Source organism: Neopelma chrysocephalum, unplaced genomic scaffold, assembly GCF_003984885.1.
Source record: "Neopelma chrysocephalum unplaced genomic scaffold, ASM398488v2 Primary Assembly neopelma1_24, whole genome shotgun sequence".
Taxonomy (NCBI): Eukaryota; Metazoa; Chordata; class Aves; order Passeriformes; family Pipridae; genus Neopelma; species Neopelma chrysocephalum.
The window spans coordinates 2,421,182-2,443,320 of NW_020897693.1; the positions used below are offsets into that span (position 1 = coordinate 2,421,182).

At 40.3% G+C, this 22,139-nt stretch overlaps 1 protein-coding gene across 4 annotated transcripts in view; it reads left to right on the forward strand.

Annotated features, from left to right (window-relative positions):
- Window positions 1-220: 220 nt before the first annotated feature.
- GALNT18 (polypeptide N-acetylgalactosaminyltransferase 18) overlaps window positions 221-22,139 on the forward strand; it is a 230,072-nt gene continuing 208,153 nt past the window's right edge. The window contains exons 1-3 of one of the 4 annotated variants that reach the window (XM_027699814.1): window positions 221-297; window positions 453-587; window positions 1,591-1,857. In XM_027699814.1, coding sequence (XP_027555615.1) covers window positions 1,623-1,857 — 235 coding nt within the window. In that variant the 5' untranslated portion in view covers window positions 221-297; window positions 453-587; window positions 1,591-1,622. Of the gene's footprint in view, window positions 298-452; window positions 588-968; window positions 1,061-1,179; window positions 1,444-1,590; window positions 1,858-22,139 lie in introns of those variants that run through there. The other 3 variants (XM_027699797.1, XM_027699821.1, XM_027699806.1) reach the window with 3 other exon arrangements.

Genomic DNA, 22,139 nt, shown 5'->3' on the forward strand with positions numbered 1-22,139 from the left:
CAGGATAGTTGCTTGCCTTCTCTCTTGAATACTGGGTCTTGCTTGTAATTAATTTAAAAATAGCAACCCCAAACACTAAGACAAACCATCTACTTTCACTTCTCTGAAGATATTGCAATGTATGTTGTACCCTGCAATGTATTGGAGGGTTTGAATGTTCACATTTATGCTTCAGAGTAGTAATTCCTGGTACCTGCTGTGCTTTCTGCACACAGGGTAACCCTGGCAGTGTGATCAGTTGTGGGAGGGTGACTGCACAGTGTGATCCACAGCATTTGATACTTGTGCTTTCAGTGGGTAAGTATTTAAAATCATGTTAGTATGTTAATTAGCAGGTGCCTTGTTGTTTCTAATACTGGTCATGCTGGTTACATTTCTGTCTTGGGACTATCAAAAGAAAACGATGTCATTTAGTACAAAAGTCCCGTCCCCTCCTTTTTTTTTTTTTTTAGGGATGGAAGAGATTCATCTATGCCTCTCAAATCAGTGGGATTTCGTATTGAGAGTAATTTGCCTTTTTAGTGTGTTTCCAAAAGTGATGTAAAAGGTGAAGAGAGGAAAGCAGCATGGATATGCTGAACTAAAATGTGAGTTACTGATACTGCCCCTGATACTGAAGTTAATTCTGGATGTACTCTGATAGTGTATCCCCGTGGATACAGGGCGGGGGCGGCGATGGATGCTGGGGCTCGCTGGTGTGGGTGAGAGCAACAATTAGGTATTACCGATACAACCTCCCCGCGGAGCGGGCTCGCCAAGGGGCTGAACGACAAACACACCGCGGTGGTGGGTGGTCGCTGGGAACCGCGAGGTCCGGTGAGCCCAAGGCGCGTCTCCGGTTTCACCCCTGAGGCAAATGGAGGACTCTCGGCGTGACCGTGCATCTATTCCATCCCATCCCAGCCATGCCGCGGCTCTCCCGGCCGAGCCGCACGGCGTCCGCCTCGCAGCGAGCGGCGACCGGCGGCTGCTGCATCTGCCTCTCTATGCCGGGAATTCTTCGCAGGAACGGCAGGGAGGGAGGGGCCCCGTCGCCCCTCCGTGTGTGTGCGAGGAGCAGGTGGGTCCCGCCGCATCCCCGCCCCGCGCCCGCCCCGCATCCCCCGCGCCAGAGCCGCTCCCCATTGGAGCGGGGAGCTGTCAGTCGGCGGCCGAGCGAGCCCCGCTCCCCCGGCTGCTCCCGAGGGCTGAGTCTGGAGCCGCGGCCGGTTGCGATGGGAAGCGGCGTCGGAGGGAACAAAGTTTTCCACGCTCGGGCACTGGGCTGCCGGCGTCCGTGATGCCCGGGGCGGGAGGCGGTGCCTGAAGGCAGCGGGCAGCCGGGCGGCTGGCACGCCTCGCTGTCTGCTGTCGGCACTGCCATCGCAAAGTTTCAGCTATTCTAATGTACTCAAACCCGGGATTCTAATTGTCAGCCCTCCCCGCCCCCACCTCTCCTTCTAGGTAGGCGACAAGTATTTTTTTATTCTGTGGATTGGAGAACTTTTTTTTGCATGGAAATTTACTGACTTTTGAGTGGTCTCCGTTTCGGGGAGAGGGGGGAAAAGGATTTATTTTCATCGCAGTTTATTTTTCTTTTCTGGATCACAGGATTTTTTGGAGCTATATGGAGGGATCTCAGGATGGTGTGCACCAGGAAAACCAAAACTTTAGTGTCCACTTGCGTGATTTTGAGTGGAATGACTAACATCGTCTGCCTGCTGTACGTGGGCTGGGTCACCAACTACATTGCCAGTGTTTATGTGAAAGTGCAGGAGCCGATCTCAGAAAAAAAGTTAGAGGAAGACAAAGGGGACACTTTAAGGATTATAGAAAGGCTGGACCATTTGGAAAATGTCATCAAGCAGCACATCCAAGGTACCACCTTACCCCCGCTTGCTTTCCCTCCCTCCCCTCGCTTGCCGAGTGCAGCCTCCATCCCCTCCCGCCGCGTTCGCTGTGTGTGCGTGTGACATCCCTGTCGCGATCGGCAGAGCCATCCCCAGCCCGGAAGAGCCGGAGCCTGCGGAGCGTGTGGGATCCCCGGCGGAGCCCGGCCGGAGGAGCGGCGGGGCCGGGGGGGACCTGCCCCACTCCCCTCCCTCCTGTCGGGGCGAGAGGGGCTGCGGGGGCTCGGCCCCGGGCGCTGGGCTCGGCCTGGCGCTGGAATAAACCTGACCTCGGCTCCGTGCCTGCCTGTGGCTTGCTAAAGTAGGGGGTCCAAGGGCCCAAGACCCACTTCCCATCTTGCTGTTATCGTAATTTTATTTTTTTTATTTGTTATTTTGCTTTTTCAAAATGGGTTGCCGCTACTGGAATTCTTGTTCTCCTCCCCCTTTAAGCCTGACTCTGCTAATCCGTGTTGAGTCTGTGTGCGTCTGGGTGTGATGAAGGTTTTCCCTCAGTGCTGGTGTAGTACTGGGAGCCTCTTGGGATTATAACTGGGGCAATCTCTCATTGTGTAATGCCTTTTAATTTGATCTCCTTTTAATGGGTGCTCTGGGAGAAGGGCTGAAGTGGGCAAGCAGAGGGGGAGAATATGACTGTTTCCTGGGAGTTTGGGATTTTATATGACTTTTGCTTTACTGGGTTATCCTTAGTGCCTTCCTTTATATTTTCATCATCTGCATGGCATCATTCTCTCAGCCTGCTAAGAGGGTTGGATAGGAAGGAGGTTGAAGGTGTGGATAGGTGAGGGCCCTTGCGAAATCTAGAGGGACCATCTTTCTCTGCTTCTGCACAACCTCCAGTGAATGTTCAAATCCCAATTGTAGTCTCTCCTAAATCTGAAAAGGGAGAGCAGACCATGTGGTGAAGGGTATCTATCACCTAGTGCAAAAAATCTCGCTCGCTTCCAGCAGCTTTGGCCAACTGATCTTCTGGGAATATGAAAAAAGATGGAGCAAGCAGAGTGGCAATTCCCATAAGAATTGGGCTTCCCCACTTGTCAATATACATAACTTTGTAGCACCATGAAAGCCCAACTACTTTTCTGTGACTTGTATTAATATATTTTTAAATATGACATATCACCATTACTTTTGTATATGCCTTCATTTCTCAGATAGTCTTGTCATGTTGCTTAAATGAGTAAATTTCTTCTGGAGAATGGGTTATAGCAGCTCCTGCAAGTTTAAAGTTCTCTCATGCAGACCTTAAGTTTTTCTCGATTCCTGAAATGGGTTTTTAAAAGGAAATGTATTCTTGTCTGTGTGCCAGTGGAGTGCACTGTGGAAGCATGTATGAAGGCAGGGATTTTTCAAAAGGCTCTGGTTAAGAGTTAGATATACAACATTAGTTAACTTTCCTTGTGAGGCTGGAGCATAACTAACTCCTTCAGGTTTGTTGATGTGAAACTCAAATATCCTTTTTTATTTTCAAGGAAACTAGCAATGTCCATATTGGCCTTTGGTCAATAGTTCTTCTCAGAGTAATAGAGAAAAGGTTTACTTAAATTAGGGGAGAATATAGCATGGATTAAGCCAGAAGGTATTTTCCTTAAATAATGTTTCTTTGAAACTTGAAGAGGGTCTTTTAAAATTAATTAAGTGAACAGTTTGGTAGTAAATACTAAAATATTAGGGGTAAAAATAAACTTTACAAACTTCTCATAACTTATTGAAATCACGCTTTAAGATAAATAAATAAAATAAAAATCACAGATCAGTATCCTGGACTGGATTTTCTCTACTTGCCAAATCATGACAACTGGAGTTCTCAAGGAATTCCTGCGGCAGATACTGCAGAATAGGATGTTATTTTAGTCAGATTTTGCTTAGCACTATGAGATGCTGTGAATTCATTGTGCAAAACTCACTGAAATTATTGGAAGAAATATCCTAGGTTTAACCAGGTTTAGGAGGAGCTTGAAGGTCAGCTTTAAGAAGTTATAAGTTTGAGATTTGGTGCCATAAATTGGGTGAACAAACTGCTGTAGTGGTTCTTGGCAAGGTTATAGAGGTTATCTGTAATTTGCTATTAAACTTTTCCTTGGACCACTTCTTTTTTTCTGTTGGAGAGAGGTCTCAATAGCTCAGATGTTCTGCAATGCTGAACAGGCATGAAATTAGCACGGGTAATAGAATTACATTCCATAGGATATCCTGAAAATACCAGAGAGATTTAACTGCTGCATTTTAGACATGGGGTTATGCTAATATTTCATTTTAATTTGTTTTCTGATTGAATTGTTTGATTAGATGCCATCTGGGAATTCCTTTAGCATATAAATTGCAGTCTTTAAATATTTCATCAAGTGTCCTGGAAGGAGAAGGAGTAAGACACACCTTCATATAAAACGCTTTCTAAAAGTATGTATTTTTACAGAAAACCATTTTCATGGCAAGAAAAGTTTCAGACTGAAAAGAAATTTCCGGGGTCATGCACCCATATACTGACTCCTGGGGTAGGCAACTTGGGGAGGGATTGGCAGTACTGCAGTCTAGCTGAGCAATATGGACCACAGAAAGAAGTATCTTGTGGAGCTGGAGCATGATGCTGGACCTTGAGCTGAAGCCTGGGAATCATGAATTTTTGGCTCCTGGCCAGACACGGCTCACGAGATGGTTTTGGTCAAGTGACTTTACCTTTTTACAGTGATGACGACCTGCATGCTTTTCTGTGGCAGTGTGTTGTGGTGATTGTGGTGTTAATTACATCTGAGTGCTCCCCAGAGAATATGAAGATTCTCCTCCCTCTTGCCCCAAATCTTTAGTAGGAGGCATATGCTTTATGCTAGCAGGCAGCCCACTGACAGAAACTTTTAGTTTCTACTTGCTTTTGAGTTTGCAAACAAGATGGTGTATTTTTTGAGATTAATTGTGTGTGTGTGTTTGTGTGTGAAAGAAACTGAGTAAAAGACCAGATGGATAGCTTTATGCAAAATGCAGTCCTTTTCAGGCCTAACAAAGATGTGGCACAAGAATTATCTAGTATTATTGAGCTTTATTTCCAGAAAGTATACTTTAGGGTTAATGAGTGTTAAATTAAATGTCTGTGGTTCACACCTAGGATTTGAACTCAGTTTTTCTCAATTTCGTTTGAAAAAAACTACGTTCTGTTGAGTTCACAGGGAACATACTGGTTCAAAAAAACCCAAACACTCTCATGTTTTTAAAATCAGTGCAAGAGTGCTTCAAACAGATCACAACACATCACTCATCTTCATAATGCATCATGCATTGGCTCTGTCACCAAAAACTTGCCCTAAGTCATATGGGCAGCTGGAACTCAGGTGAGGGAGCAGGCTGCCCTTAATCTGATACTTAGTTTGTAACAGCGACGAAGGGACTTGCAAGAAGGGAGAAACTTACTGTTTTCTGCAGCCTCACTTTAGGCCGTCATAGGTGGCGAGTTGAGCTTTTTCCTTGAAAAGCTAAGCTGCAGTTAAGCTGTTATCACTTAAAACACCTCAGTCACGCCCTCCTGTCTGTCTTGTTATGCAATGTCGTTTTGGTATTTTTCAGCCTTCCTAGTTTAAATCAGATGATGTTTCGATTTCGACATTATTTTAAAAGATTGTGGACTGTGAAGTCTATGAAGTGAATTTGCTTCTTCGCCCTCCCCATTCTTATTCACACCCTCACCCCCACCTTCCTTGGACCTAACAGAATTATTAAATTACATGCAGTTAAGACACAGAGTAGATCTAAGTTAAAGTTGTAACACACAGTTCATTTCTGGACCAGCTGAATTCTTATTTAAGATCAATGGATGGTTACAAAGACATGTGTTGTACTAGGAATTTGGTCCTTCATCTTTGTGAGCTGCTGCATCTGTTTTCATCAATGAGATATCAGGCACTGTGTGGACTTATTTGGGAAAATTTGTGAGAAAGCAGTGGTATATGTTATTTCTCAACCTGCTGCTTAGAATGATTTACTCTGTGGATTTGCTTGAGCTAATATTAGGTATCCCACAGTTGGATATCTGATCACCCTGTGGTCAACTGGGGGAGGGAGAGACCTCCTGTGTGTGATTCATTCATTCCCTGTGTCTTGGACAGGTGTTAGGGTGAAATGATTTCTTTTCTGAAATTGAGTATTTTGAGTTTGGGAACTAAGTCAACCCACATTCTTAATTTTAGCCATGGAAGGGTTTTAAAAATACAGCAATGTAAATTCTAGGTTTAAAAATTTAGCCATGTAAAGGTTTGGGTAAGTAAATTCTGTGTTTGTTACTTACCTTCTATTTCTTGATCTCAAACACAAAGAAGAATGTCTTTTGCTGTGCCTCGCTTATTCTGGGTTCCATAAAGTCAGCTCACTAGGACTGAAATCGCCACTCTACCATGACTCTTGCTCTTGTGGTACTTTCCTTTGGGAATAATTAATTGTTAAATCCCCCCAGTTTATTTCCCTCAAGCTCAAAAGCAATTAGGAATGTTTATCACTTGCTGCAGTGTATTTATTCTGCTGAGAAACGAAGGAGCACAAGACAGCAGCCCTGAGAACACACAGCCCTTGCTCCACTATGGAGAGTTCTATATTCCCCATCTCTGTACAAGCAGAGAGACCTGCTGTCCCAATGTAACTAATTGCAAGAGAAGCAACTACTTGCATGTGTAAGACATTCAGGATTAATCCCATTATTTTTTCTCTTTAGGCTCTGACTTCTCAAGTCATTCTAGATTGCTGCATGTCAGTGCAGATTAATTTGAATTTAACTTTCATCTTTTTCCATGCTTAGGAATGGATGCACAAAAAAACCCCCTCAATATAGTGATTTCAGCTGTAAATTTTCAAGCAGTGCTGGAGGTACAGGTATTTCAAGGACCATCTACTGAAGACTTAATGTTGTTGATTATGTTGACTCCAACTTGATAATGTATTATTACCATTATGAAAGTTAACTTTTACATGCTTTTAATATCTTTAGTTCTCTTCTAATTAGATTCTTGATGGTTCTTCCACTGAGGATTAGTGTTACTAGGGTTAGGATGCAGTGGCCAAAACTGAGGAGTGGTAATTCAGCCATATTATGGTAACTGTTTTTTGTTACTGGATATTGAACGATTCTTTTCATGATTAAAGTTGGGTTTTTTTCAGAATGAGTTGTTGTTGCTGTTGTTGTTTTTTCCTGATTGTCAGCTAGATTGCTCTGTATAGGTGTATACAATGGGAATGGCATGACAGGTTTATTTGAGATTGTTTCTTTTGACAGGAACACGAAAAGTTTCATTTGACTAAAAAGTGACAGTGAATAGTAGCTTTATAGTTAGGAAGGGGATTGACCTGTATTCTGTTTCCTTCACATGAAAGTCTTCAACCCAAATTTAAAAAATTAATCAGGAGCAGAGGCTGGAAGCTAAGACTTCCATGCCCTCCTCAAGTCCTCTTACTGCTAAGCTTGAAAATTTTTCCTTTTTTCTCTGGTAAAGTTCATTTCTGTTGACATTTGTTATCTGTGCATAATGGCACAGGGTGGGTTGTTTACTACAGTCTGTAAGCAGGTGAAGTAAAGGCTGTGCAGGGATGGGCAGTGCTGCTCTGCTTAAGGTTCTGGACTCAGTACTTTGTTTATGCTGGCCTGGGTATCACTTTGGAGAACGTTGCTCAGGTTGGCACAAGGAGCCTGAAGCTGAGGAGAGATTCCAGATGAGCTCTTGTGACTTTCTGCTACCTTGTTATGCCCATTTTAGTACTAACGAGTGATTTTATCTACATGACCAAAATATAGACAAATACACGTGAAAAGTAACACAAAGCAAACCCTGTGCATAGCTGGTGGGAATTGTGTATAATGTGTGAGATCAGCTTGGTCCTGGTGTCATGCTCTCTGATGGCAATATCAGCCTCAGGAGTCAAATCTTTGACTTGGGCGTAGCATGGCCTGGGGTTGATTGTGGTCTGACAATCAATTGTTGTGCGTGCAAGGGCAGGCAGGGAGAGCAGCAGGTGTGACTTCTCTCAGGGCCTAAAATGCAAAACTGGACCTGCAAGTTCAGGCTTTCCGCTGTATTGTAGAAAGAGACTGCAAATGCTTGTTTATCACTGAACCTGGCATGGGCTCTGTCATTTCTCCGTTGTCTCCAGAGCTGAAAGGTTGAAGTTGTCACCTGTCTCTATCAAACATTTCTCCCTTACCTGTGACAAGCTCCTGAAGCAGTTGACCCTAATTCTGTGTTCAACAGAAAGGTCTCATCATCACTATACTGTGGATGCATGCAAAAGCTGAGGTATGATGGGATAAGGTGATATTATCCACCTGAATGTTAGAGGTGTTATGTGTAAAGAAAATCTACGGTGATTTAACAAAGCAAATATTTGGCAGTGGCAGTTGTGAAAATGGCTCAGCTGCCTCCTGAGGATGATGGGGAATCCTTGGTTGTCATTAGAACAGCCCAGGAACCTGATCATGAGCTGTTAATGTATGGAATGTGGCAAGGGACACAATGGGACGTGAATCCTCTTTAGCTGGTTAATGGCTGTCCCCATTTTTACAGCCATAAGATTGTCATTAGCCACGCCTGGCCTGGAGATCAGAGACTGGGCTCAGTACAGTGTGCTGTGGAGTCCTGGGATTGTTCCCGAGTCCAGAGCAGATACTGTGTGACTGCTGACAATTAGTGAAGGAATTTACTGGTCCACAATTAATTATATAAAATGTCTGTCTAATGTGAAAGTGAAATCTAACCATATATTGTGTCATACCTCCTCTGAGATTAATCCTTTTTCATTTGTCTGCTGTTGTTATTTTCCTTTTAATTCCTCTTTTTTTTTCTTTTTTTTTTTAAGTTTAAAAATGTCTTCTAGTCTTCCTTATTCTGTTCCACAAGCCATATGATGGTCAAAGTCCAATGGCACTCCCATCATCTGTGAAGGTGTCTTTCTGTGCAGCCCCCTGGCCTTCCAGTCTAGCCTCTTTAGAAAGTTCTGGGCTCCTTAATTTTAGGAACTTAATGAATAGCTCAGTAAGAGGCTGTTTGGTGGGACAGTGTGGACAGATACACAAAATGGACCCTGAAATTCTCAGGTACCTGAACCTTAATGCTCTGACTTCATGCTGCTGTTACTTCTACCTAAACCTATCCTTACTACAGTTGTGCAGTGCACGTGTTCTCTGTGCAACAACATTGTTTCTGTTTTCTCTGTAAATTTTCTCTGCTCAACTGGTGTTTTGTAACCAAGGTGCTATTTTTAGCATGTTATCCTGAGTTTCCCAAGGGAAAGGCAGAGAAGTTTAGGAGCTGAAGCCATGATGGTAATTATTACAACTCTCCAGCATCTCCTTTATTTGGCTTTGAAAATTAGCAGATGAGGATATTCTAATTTCTTTTTTTAGAATATGAAGATGGAGTGTCCAAGTTGCTGCCTTGAAGTGCTCTGCCTTTAAAATGCCAGAATGTGTCTTCTCAAGTCTGTGATGGATTCTTACTTATATTCACTACTTAAACTGGATGACTTTTAAAATTTAATATTTCTCTGACAACACCACTGTGGCAGGTAGCTGAAATCCCAGCTGTCTTGTGACCAGTGCCATACAAATGTGTAGTGGAACCCTTGACTCGTAGATCTTCGCGGGTAAGGTCTGCGGGAGCTGGGCAGAGGAGAGGGATATAGAGGATTGATATGGCCAAATTTATACAGACTGTTGGTGGCAGGTTTGACTCACTGCTGGAGCTGCTCAGATGAATCAGACAGAAGGTCTTTCCTCCTGTTAGTAACAGCCCAGAGGGTGTGTGAATCCCGCAGCAGCCAAATGTTGCAGAGTGGTGCAGTAGCCACATCTGTTCTCCTGCCGTAGATCTTGTCAGACCCCACTGACACAAATTTGAGACTGACACGAGCCCTGAAGTAACAGATCAGATACGTCTCCCAACATGCATGTTGTAACTAGCACATCTTAAATACCACATAATTGCCTAATTCTCTGCTTGTACCTTGAAAATTCGTGAGCTCAGTGACCTTGTGTCAGGAGAGTCGGGGGTGGTATGGAAATCCTATTGTAGTTTTGGTTTTGACGTTTCCTATCTCCTAAATCAATTTTAAATGTATTTTAAATGTGAATATTCGAATTTTCCTTTTATTAGAGCTGTCACAGGTGATCTCTGAGAAAATAGGATTTCTATAAGCAGCTTTCTGAAGAGTATAAGAAAAAGATAGTATTTCTGGTCTTTTTTTTTCTTCATAGATAAATGATCATTCCAGTCTTCATTTTAGGGAGATAATATAGATTTTTAGACTGTGTTACTTGCCCATATGTAATCTGGATCTAGCTAAAGATATCTTTCATGAATCATCCAACTAATGCAGAGAATTACCTGTCCCTGCTTTCCTGGTGGATTCAAATTCCTTTGAAGCTTTCCTTTCTGCGTCAAGCCATGACTTGCCAGAGGCTTTGCAAGAAGGTTTGGCATGCTGTAGGTAAAAGAAAAACTCACATAAACTTTTCAAGCTCAGCAGACTCAGTGAGTCTGTACTCATCCATTACAGGATTATCATTGCGATGAAGTTATGGTTGGAGGAAATGCCTTTTGGGATTTCTCTGTGCACAGAATAAATAGGGCTTGCAGAACAGAGCACAGAATAGATTTTAAAATAACTTTGTTCTATATATTTGCCTTTCTCTGAGGTATTTATAATTTTACCAGCTGTATATTGAATGATTACGTGATGCCAGCCTTTGCCTCTGCTCCTTGTGCTAACAGGAATATTTTAAGTTGCTCAAGCAAAGGGTGTGGGAGTAGTATGCTGTAATTTCTATGGAATTTCTGATTAGAAGACATGCTCACTTCATGTGTAACAGTTTGGAGTACGAGGAGGGTCAGGAAGGAGAAGAGTATAGGAAAAGCTACAGGCTGCCCAAGAATACCTGAATGTTTTATCCTCTTTTCGTTAATATGAAACTGCAGTTATTGAGTGGAAACTAGTGTAGTTGAAACTGGTGCTATTGAATTTCCATGGAGTGGAAAAAAGCGATGCACCATTTTTGATTCTCTTCTGAAAGCCTTTTTTTACTTTCTTGTCACTTTCGAATCCAGTTTAACGTCTAGTAAATTACTACAAATATTTGCTTGTTAATTAAAACCAACTCAAGCATTCAGAAATTGAAGACTTGAGTCTATTTGACTTAGTTTATATGGATCTTCTAAAACATGTATGGTGTTTTTAATGAAGTAAGAAATATGTTGCTTGCATACAATCAGAATATCACAAGCAAGATACTGGTCCCGGAACCAAAATTGTGTTGGTATTTGGTCTCCAATATTATTGTGTGTTCTTATTTTGATCCTGTTTTTCATACTGTGTGACTTTACAACATGATGTCAGCCATAAAGGATCATGACATCATTAAACTTAGATGTAACTGAGTGAGATATTTCAAGCTTGTGTTTAGCTAATATTTTCATGTGGTTGTAAGGCTGTGTGAATTTAAAGTTAATTTAAAACTGTTAGATATAAAACAAACAAACCAACAATAAAAAAAATCCCTCACGAGTTCCAAAGGAATGTATAAAGCTGTACATGACACCAAGAAGACTGGTGAATTTAGACTCTGAAAGTAGGAAGACCAGGAAAAGAAGTAGCAAAGTGACAACAAAAGACTTATGTTTGGATACATCGTTCCCACTTGAAGCTTTCCTTTCTCCAAAGGCAGGCATTGTAACAGGATTGCTTTTGGTACAGAAACTTTTTAATCTCATTGATTTATTGCTATACTTCATATAAATGCAATTCTATAAACACATGTGAGTTTTCCACATAGCTTATGTCTTTCTTACATAAAAATAGATAAAAATAATTTAAAAGCATCTTCTGCTACTCTCATTTAAATACTGAGAAAAATTTTGCAAGCAAAAGAATATGTAAATATATACACAAATATTTAATATATATAAAATATCCTCTATATATCACTATATAAATGTATGTACATGCTTTTAATGGTTAAACTAAGGATCCCTATGTCTTGTCTTGAAGGTGGGAAGGGGCTTCACCGTTCCCTGATATGGACTGACATGGAAGAGTTTGTAAATGGTAATGCAAGTGCTGAAGCAAGAGTTTGATTAGAGCAAGTGTGAGTGTGTTTGCATAACATCTCAGTATGGTGGCACCAGGAACAGGCTCCTGCAGCCTGAGAAGTGCAAAGGACAGAAGTATTGCCTGAAGTGTGTTGGAATCAGGCTTTCAGACAGTTGTTAGTGCTCTCTGAGGTAATTGAGTAATAGCTGGTGGCCAGAGTGAACCCTGCACATTTTGTCACTTATTAGTGGAGGCTGTTTTCCAGATGATTGACTGCTGCAGGAGCAGGTGGAACGCTGGGCCATAGAAAGGGTTGGGAGCCACGCTATTGATTTCTCATTTGAGGAAGTAAGCAAAAGGTAAAGCTTTTTATGTTGTATCTCCTGGTTCTTCAGGGTAGATTTTTAACTGCTCAGCCCTGGTTTCTCTTTCTTCATAATTTGGCTACTGCTGGAGAATTTCTAAATTTTTGATGGAATAAAATTCCTTGTTATGGGGAAACCTGGAGACAAACATGTAAAAGGAAATTCAGTGTTGTGATGTGGGAAACATTCCTAATCTCCTTTCAGTAACAACATGTCAATATGTTTTTGTCTGCATGACAATGTGTAGGAAATGCCTTTGATTTTGTGAAATTGTATGTAATTTCTCAACCTTTCTTTTGATTCTATTGATTAAAGCTTTTCTGCCTTGCCTAGAGATATTAAATAGCAAACCATCTGCTAAAAATGGATTGGCAACATTCCTGAAAATTAACATTAAAAAAAAAAGTTTAGTCTAAACATATTTCAAAGACTGTTTCTATTTCTGTTCTGAGACAAAGAGGAAAAGAAAAGCTTCTCTTATGGTGTGGCAAAAGGTTGCAATATTTGGTGAAATACCAATATTGTTTTCACACTATGGAGAGAGAAAGATGCTGACTGTGGCAAAACAGCAGAGGTACCAGATGATGTAGTGTAAAAGTATCACTACAAACACAGTCCCACGTGGCTGTGAGTTTACCACCTGTATCTATTTTACAGGGATTGATGGATAATCAGCCATTCAGCCCAAAGTTCCCTCTGTGTGGCTGTCAGCAGAGAATTACACTGACCACAGTCACTGACTGAGTGGATTTAAGTGCAGGTTATAGAGTAATCCCCAAGCCCAAAGTTTTGCCAATATCATGAGGTGGTAAATGTGAAACTGGTGTGAGCATGAAGAGTGATATTTTTTTAATTATGCCTTCTTATACTCACCAGTGACTTTCTGACTACACTTTAACACAAAGGCCTTTGTGTGAGCAGCTTTTGGGGTGTCAGTGGCTGTGCTGAAGTTGAGAACATGCTTACAGGAATAAGAACTCTCAGCATGTTTGCAAGTGTTGGGTCAACCATAGGGAATAAGTTTCTTGACAGGTTAAGACAAAAAACTTTTGCATTTAAGCTGGCTTCTGTGGCTGGTTTTGCCAGGTGAGAATGCCATATAACTTCCTTAAAAAGTCAGTTAGCTGCCCTAGGGAAAGATGGAACAGAGAAGGGTTGCTCAACACTATGTGTGTTGGTACAGATTCAGTGGAAGGTAATTCTGGATATTTGCTTCTCCAGCAACTGGATTATCATTTTAACTGTCCAGTTAAGACAAACCTTAAGTAGTAAAGTCATCTATTCAGACACTGTGCATTTACACCCTGTCTGCTACTAAAATAAAAGTATGAGGTCTCTATTTGAAAGCGAGAACATGGAAGTCCTGGTAGTGGCTGTTCTGTCTTGAGATTTTTCCTTACATTAAAAACCTTAAGATATTGAGATATATTAAATTATTTTTTTTTTCTAGACTACATTCTTCCCACAGGAAGAATGTATTAGAAGGGCCTTAGATGGAGTTCTCAGTCAGTGTGAATGTACTCAAAGTTCTCTCTCTAAAATCTTATCTCTGCTGGACTCCCATAAATTGCTGTCATTGCCATGCTGCAGTAGTTCATGCTTCTGAGGTATTGTGGGGCTTGGAAGGGAGAGGAATGATCTGTGCAGAGCAGTATAAAAAGCAGTAACTCATTTTCTCTGTCCCCTCTGCTGCTACAGAATTCTGCCCTGGATACCCACAGGCCAGGTCAGGGTTGGGAAGGGTGGCTCTTCCTCGCCTCATGTCGGTGGAGTTACTTTTTTTCCTTTCCCCATGTAAGCAACTGGGTCTGAAGCATAAAGATGGGGAAGGAAAGGAAGAATTAAAGTATTCACAAGTATAAAAGATAATGTAATTATTACAGGAGTTATGTAAAATACTGTGACAAATTACAGGCAATGGCAAATACTTAACAGTGTGTTCTCTGCTGCCTGTCTATTTTTATAACTTGTGCTGAGCTAGCACCCAGCCAGCCAGGCTCTTCTTGCATGTCAGTGTGCACCACGTAATTGTCTGGCTGTTTTTACAGTAAATGTGGAGCCGAGAACGTGAGTGTTTCAGCCACAACGACAAATTGTGACAGTGCAAGGTATGACAGAAAAAAAAGATAAAACAATGTCAGATGTAGCAGTTTAGCTTTGTTACATTCAGCTAATAAAAAAGTATAATTTTACTTTAAAAAGATAGTTTTTAATGTATCTCTTTTGCTCTCTGTTTAATATTCATGCTATAAATTTATTAAGAGTGACTTTGAATTTGCCTTTCTGCTATTTGATGAGAACAGATGTTGTTTTCTCCCAACTTCTCGACACCTGGAACTGTCAAAATTCCCCAAGCTCATTCAATTATCATCCAACAAGCAGGGTTTATTTGAGCAATTTACCTAGAAGGGCCAATTCATCACAAAGTGGGGAAAAGATACCCTCTTCACTGGTATTAAAACAAACTCAAGAACCCCTGTTTATTTCATCAGAATGAGTAGCTGTGTCATTTAGATTAAAAAAAAAAATGAAAAGGCAATTTTCTGAAATCATACTCACGCCCTTCTTTTCTGTACATGAAGTGTGGGGAGCTCAATAATTTTCTCAAGACTAAAATTTGAACACGATAAACTGTAATTTTTAGTTGTTTTTTAGGAAAGAAGATAAAAAAAGCCCAAATGCCTCTTCTTTGTAGGGAGTTTCTTCTGGCTGGACTGCACACCCTTATGGGGAAGTCTTATATACCTCTTAGGTGGACAAAATAAGTATCAGTTGCAATAGTTACCTGTAGGATAATTGGCACCTGTGTTTTGGCCACATTCCTTTTCCCAGCACTGAGCAGGATATGTGTTTTTAAGATGTCTCGTATCTACCACTGTTTTTGTTTTAACTTGCCTTAGCAGCTCCAAACCCAAAATATGAACTAAAATGGGTAGTGGTACAGACAAGGTTGCCGTCAAACAATTAGAGTGTGGTTGAAAATTTAGGTAGTTTAAAATACTGCAGCAGTGCCATGTGGCAGGATGTGCTTATGGCCCAGTGAAGAGCATGACTTCCTTTTTCTTTTTTCTTTCTTTTTCTTCCATTTTGCCATACTCAGATAATATCTTACTTTGTTTTCTAGCAGTGGTTTTTTTGCCCCTATATTAACCTTACTATATAAACACGTGAACCTGTCTCATAGTAAGTTAAGAGTTTTCAGCTAGTGGACTTTGGGAACTTATAAATAAAAGTGGTTAGGAAAAGATAAGTTCAGTCTGTTACAAATGTGTAGGAGTTCCCATGCTGCCTGTCTCTTTGAAAGAGATTTTTGAAAATCGACTAAATGACTGCTGAAAGGGTATGCTAAACTAGGTAATTAGCCAAATTTCAATGAGTGCTTGTAATGCAAAATAGCGTAAGTGGGAATGAAATTTCATTTTTCTCCGTCAACTCGATCCACTTTACTAAAAAAAGCCCCAGAAGGTGAGGTTACTCTCCTTATGTTCTTGTTATAACTCATTTTCCAAAAGTCTGGAAGCATCCTGTTTGTCCAACATTCTTCCTTTCTACTTTCTGAAGAATGCCGTTCTTTGAATGCCTTGGTCTTGAAGCCCCATATAAGACTTCTTGTAACAAAGGCTCCAAGGTCTGAATGCAAGCTGTTTTCCCAGTTGATCAGTGTATGCAACTTCTTGAATGAGTTTGTTTGTTTATATGTACCTTTTAAATTGGCTCTTGATTGTCTTGACATGTTTTAGGCACTGCCTTTTACCTGACACAAAAAGAGCAGTCAAATCAGTAGACGGTGGGAGTAAAAACCTACAAATTAGAAATGATGACAAAATGCATGGCTGTCAGAGAAACAGGCTTTCAGTAAGATTTAAAAAAAAAACTTGTATTTCCCATTTCTGTAGGTCTCTTCGATATGTTTTGAAATTTTTTTTGGTAAGGGAGGGACTGTGAAGCCTCAACCACCTAACATCTTTTAATGTGTGTTACCTTTCTGAGGGGAAAAAGAAGTTCTCTTAAATTGCTTAAGGCAATACCTCAGAGTTTTCCCACCTGTGTTACTGGTGGTACAATTCAGATGAGTGAGACACTGATAGTTACACCATTTGCAGTGCTATTCTTCCCTATCTTAGGTATGTGTATGTGAATATACTGATAGATAGTCTGTAATATATTTTAAAATTAAAAAGAAAAATTAAAACTTTGAGGATGTTGATGCTTCCTTGGGCAACTGTGACATCATAGAATACTAGATTGCAGTGCTTTTCTACTATTTAGAAATGCAATGATGAACTTTCTGTTTACAGGCAGATATTTGGTTTGTCTTAGACTAAATCATTCGGGACCAGAGGTGTCACTCCAAAAGGAGAGGAGTGGTTTCCTTGTCACAGAAGGTGGGCATGTAGTTTATGAAGTTGGTTGCTATCAGTAGTTGGCACACAGTTAGCCCAACTCTGTACTTGTCCTTCTGCCTCAGCCACTGCCTGAACTGTGGCTCAGTAATGATTGAATATACGTAATAGTGGTTTTCCTCCAGAGCACAAGGGCTGACAATTGCACTAAATATTGTTGCTTTCTAGGACAAATTCAGAGCTTGTGTCAACAGTGTGTTAAAATTCCATTGTGTCAGTGGAGGTGTGTCCTCCCATGGCCAGTTCACATTCAGTGCTTCCTTATTTGTTGACTTCAAATATAATCATTTAAGCTCGGATTTGGAAGTCGTATGTGTTGCCATGCTATGAAATGTACTGTATGCTATGTAGTTATTCCTATTGAGAGAACTGGAGGTAAAAGACCAGCTAATATGAATTCTGAGGAATTCACACAATAGATTTTTGGTTAGTATGTAATTGCTTAAATTATTACCAGTAATATTGGCATTAAAAGGAGGAATCAAATGCTCACTGGGTTATCTCATGAATTTTCCAATTTTTAATGCTGAATTTGAATTAGTAAGGAAGCACTCAGTCTACTTTTCCTGTAACTTCGGAATCTAGTAGTCAAATTCATGTAATCAGGGGTTTAAAATCTTGGAAATAACTATATCCATATGAGTGTCCAACAGGTAATAGAGGGAGACACTCTAGGTATTCTCCTTGTGCAACTTGAAAAGCTGCATTTATTAATATTTGCCATCAGAGAATGTGCATGGAAAAGAACACTCACCTGCTCCCAATAGTTTCCTAAACATTGCAAAATCTTCAAAAGAGCTCATGTAATCCCAGAAATAAGTCCAGAGGAAAACTGGCATTATCTGCTCTTGTGCTCAGGGATCTGATTTATTTAATCATGTCCTAGGCACTTCCTAAACTCTTGAAAAGAATTCCTGAGCAGAAATGGGACCATTCATTCTCCTAATATGACTGCAGTGTCCTGCTCTGTAGTGCAGCATCTTTGCTTTTTCATCAACTGAGCTGAATTCTGATTGCAGATGGCCAGAAAACTGGGACACAGCAAAATTAGCAACAGTATTAATAAATGAGACAGTCAGTGTCCTGTGTTATTTTCATATATTGTGCAGAACATCTTCAGAGCTTACTGTCCGTTTTGCTCAACTTGAAGGGATCTCATGATCTTTCAAAGGTTGTGACTGGGAAGTGCAGTGGAGGTTAGAATTGAGCACCTCGGGGAGTGAGAAGCAAAATGTTAGGCTGGTTCTTCACCACTTCAGTTTCAGGAGCCCACTGCCCCTTTTGCAAGGATGAGAGAATGTAAAAATAAGTGGAAACTAGACGGAAAATTGCCAGGATGCGTGTGCATACCTGCAGAGCTTGGGGACATCAGCCAGTGGAAAGGGGTGTGCTTTTGAGGGGTTGTGGGCCTTATTATTACAAACTTGGAAACGTCCAAACATTTACCATGCCCGTGGACTGATTACCTCTGACTTGTTTCTCGGAGTGGCCATGCTGCCTTTAGGCTGACACACCCCAATTGCTGCAGGATCATTGGGATTTAATAATCGTGCTGGAGATGTGCGGTGTACATGTTGGAGCATACACATAGAATCTGGATGGAGGAAGGTTTTCTGAGTAGGGGATGAAATGTAGAATGAATAATTTTGTGCAGAAACTGTTGTGAAGCCCTCATGAATGTTTACATGTGTGAGTATGTGTCTATATGTAATAGCTGTGTAGAAACATACATCTAACAAATAGGAAACTTCAAAAGACTTACTTTGGAAAAAAATTCTCCAGCTGCATTGTTCAGTGCAAAATTCTTTATAAAGCATATATTTTGCTGTAGGAATGTGTAGATGTATCACTTTAGAAGGTAGAACAGGTACTATAATAATTAGGTACCTTATTTTTTTTGTGTCTTGCAAAGCCTCACGTTGTGGTCCTAGGTGGGCACAATAGATAAAATTTTCAGTGTTTGAATTCACAAAGGATAATTTCTTTCAGCATCTGAAGATTTTTCCTATTTGCTCAGCGTGTATGATACCCTGCTATAAGAAATTAGCATTTAATAGCTGAGGATGCCATTTTGGCATCCTTCAGAGCACTAACTTCACCACTTAAGTTAACCATTTGATCTTTAGATAATCATTTGCTGTTCTACAGAAACCTCAACTTGAAAACAAATCTTCAGTAATGTTCTTTGCCACTGAGCAGGGGAAAGTAAAAATGTCAGTAAGATTTACTTAAGGTCAAGCTGCAGTTAAGAATTTTGGTGTACAATTCTCTACCATCTATGTTTTCTAATTCTTCTTAATTCAAGGTCAGCCTTACAGGACATGAAGATATTCTCAGTGTAGTCAACATTGTCTTTATATTAAGGTGAATATGCAGGCTCCTGAGCCAGTCTGGAGGGCAACTATAACATCTACCTGGATTTGCAGTTCTTAGTTTGCAGAAAGCTCTTCCAGATTTCTGTTTGGGCCTCCACAGCCATTAGAACAGGATCATTATTGCTAACGGGGTGATGAGTTACAGGAAAGATGGGTTTCTGGTGAAAGCCTGCCACTTTGAATAACTGGGATCTAGAGTAATTCTTTCAGTTAATGGTCCTGCCTCCTTTTGATATGACTGGTGGCTGTTCTACCAGCAGGTGGGGATGATTTTTCTTCCATTCTGGCACAGGTGACACGTTGAGCTCACCGAGCTGATTAATATCCCTAAACAAAGGCTTCAGTGTTTACTGTTCTAGAAGGGGGCTTGTCACATTCAATCAGTCATTATATTTACATGGCAAATTGTGTTTGGGATGTATTGTAATCAGCCTGTGTATGAATATTTTTTTCTGAAACAAAGCACAGAAACTTGACACTCTTTGGGACCCTGTGCAATGAACAGAATTGCTGAATGAATGTTTGCAAGAGGAAGATAAGTGCTGTTACATTTTTAATAAGTGCATTTTTTGCTTCCATAATGGAAATTCTTTTGCTATTTTGATTAGAAACCTTGTTTGTCAGAGGACATACTTATCTCCTCTTGTTTGTGCTCAAATTATCTGTTAATTGCTTTGGTAAAATGCCAGTTGACCTTGTGACACGTGGGCACGTTGGGACTGGGGCCCTTGTGGTGTTCACTTCTGTCACCAGTTTGGATGAAGTTCCTTTTGTTGCTTTATGTTGCACAAGGAATACCACCTTATACCTTTAAATTAGTAAATAAGAAATAAGGATGTGCAAGGAAGGTGCTGTGTTTCTTCTGCAGAACAGCTTTTTATGGTACAGAGGTAGTTTCAGTCGACCTGTTTGAAATTGTGTGCTATTTCAAGGTGGCAAAGCAGGCACGTTTGCAGAGTTACCATGTCCTGTTCAGGAAAAAAAGAAATAAAATTTTGCAGTTTGGCCTAGCAAGGGAAACTCTTGATAGTGCATCAGTTTCTGGTACTGTCAACTCTGCTACTTTGTAATACCTTGGCAAAATTTCAGCTAGCAGGCTTTTGTAGAGTTATGAATTGTCTTGACAATGCCTGAAACTTCTAAAAAAATCTTATTTCATTTGCTGAATACAGTCTGGTTGCTTTGTAGAGCATATATTTTCTATGTTTTTCTGTAATTTGATTTAATGCTGTAGCAAATGTTTTGTACCTTGTTAGGAGAACTTTCTCAAATGAAATCTGAAAAATCATTGTAAAAGCAACAAAGCTATTAAGAATTGTAGCAGTACTATAAGTGAACAAGAATTCCTGTTCATTATGGTGAGCTGATACTTTCACAATAAAATCCATTTTAATTCATGCCTTAGGAAGAACTGCCTAGCAACTTACTGACAGAAGGCAATTGTTTTTCTTTTAAAATTTCATTTTCATTAAATTCTTTACACATAGATCACAAAAAAAATAAACCAACAAAAAAACCAAACCACCAAAACAACAAATAATCAAAGAAAAAAACCCAAACTCAAGAAACCCAAAACAAAACTCCAAACCAATACAAACACTTAAATCTTTTGTTAGAAGAAAAGAAAGAAAATTCTGGTAAGTTACAAGGAATATTTTGTAAATGACTACAAGATTCAAACATAACAGTGTAAGAAACTGCAGTTTAAAAATTCTCGAGTTTAGCATTTATTTGATATAGTAATGACAGATATGAGGGATGTAAATAGAAAATCCTTTGTGTGAATACATGACCTCTGAAACCCACGTTTGCCAATTTTTTTAGGGATGTCTGATTTTAATGCATATTATCGATTGGTTTTTCAACCCAGAATCTCTGTTTAATTATTAATACATCTCTCTCCAGGAACCACCAGTTTCTCAAGTGTGCTTAAAACCAAAAACTCTTTCCTTCCTCTCACTGTCTCTGAAAGCCCTGCAACATTGGCCCTTATGCCTTTGCCTGAGTGAGATGCTCTTTACTCAGAACTGCAGTATAACTTTTACAAGAGCTGGGTTGTCATTTACTCTGTTAATATCTTAATTTCATTAAGCCTCAGTGCTAACGGCCTCAGTGCCTTGAACGCTCTCCTTCTAATGGAATGTTTCAAGCTATTGATTCTTCAGCTGAGCTTATTGTTTGCCTGAAGGTACAAACAAAGTCCGGGGTGTCAGCTCTTTGTTCTGCAGATTTACTCCGTGGGTGCTTCTGCGCAGTTCAGAAAAAGTATTCCAAGTTAAGTTGCCTACCTCCAAGTTTCGCTGAGTTATAGGTTCTCAGTTTAATAGATGGGCTTTACTGAGAAGGAAATGTAATTAATGGAAATGCTCACTCTGTGAATGCGTTTCTTCTTCCACTCATAGATTTTCCCATAATGACTCTCCAGAATAGAAGCATCCGAGATTTGCATGTTTGATTTTTCTGATCCCAAGAATGTATGCTGCATTAGATTAACCTCCCACCATGCACAATTCCCTGCTAAATGTTACCTTTTTTTTTTCCTTGTATTAGACCTGGAAGTTTTCCAGACAAAATATTTTATTTTCTGAATTACATAGTACTGTACTCTTTCTTTAATCCTAATGACTCCTGCAATCCTACTGACTGGGTCAGTAAAGCAGTAGTCAGCCTGAGTGACATTAGTATAATCTGCTTCACTATGCATTTTAAGAGAAATTAATTCCACTCTGACCCTGTTGTTTATCCAGACCAATCTGTAGCCTGTTCTTTGAGTCTTGAAAGCTATGGCTGGAGCAGTTACTGTTGAGTTTTTATGAATCGAGAAAAGCCCGAGTGGTTTATTCTGTATATTCTAGATTGTTATGAACGTGTAGCATTTTCCTCCTTCTTACAAGTTTGTGGGTTTTTTTTCCCTCAGTCATGTAAGAATAACAAAATGTGTGTGCAGAACATTAAAATTTATTATGGCAGTCGAATTGATGAGTTCTGCTTGTCTCTGTGGGCCAGTTAAGATGAAGAGGGCAAATGTTAGTTATTCACCTCGGGAAAATTGCA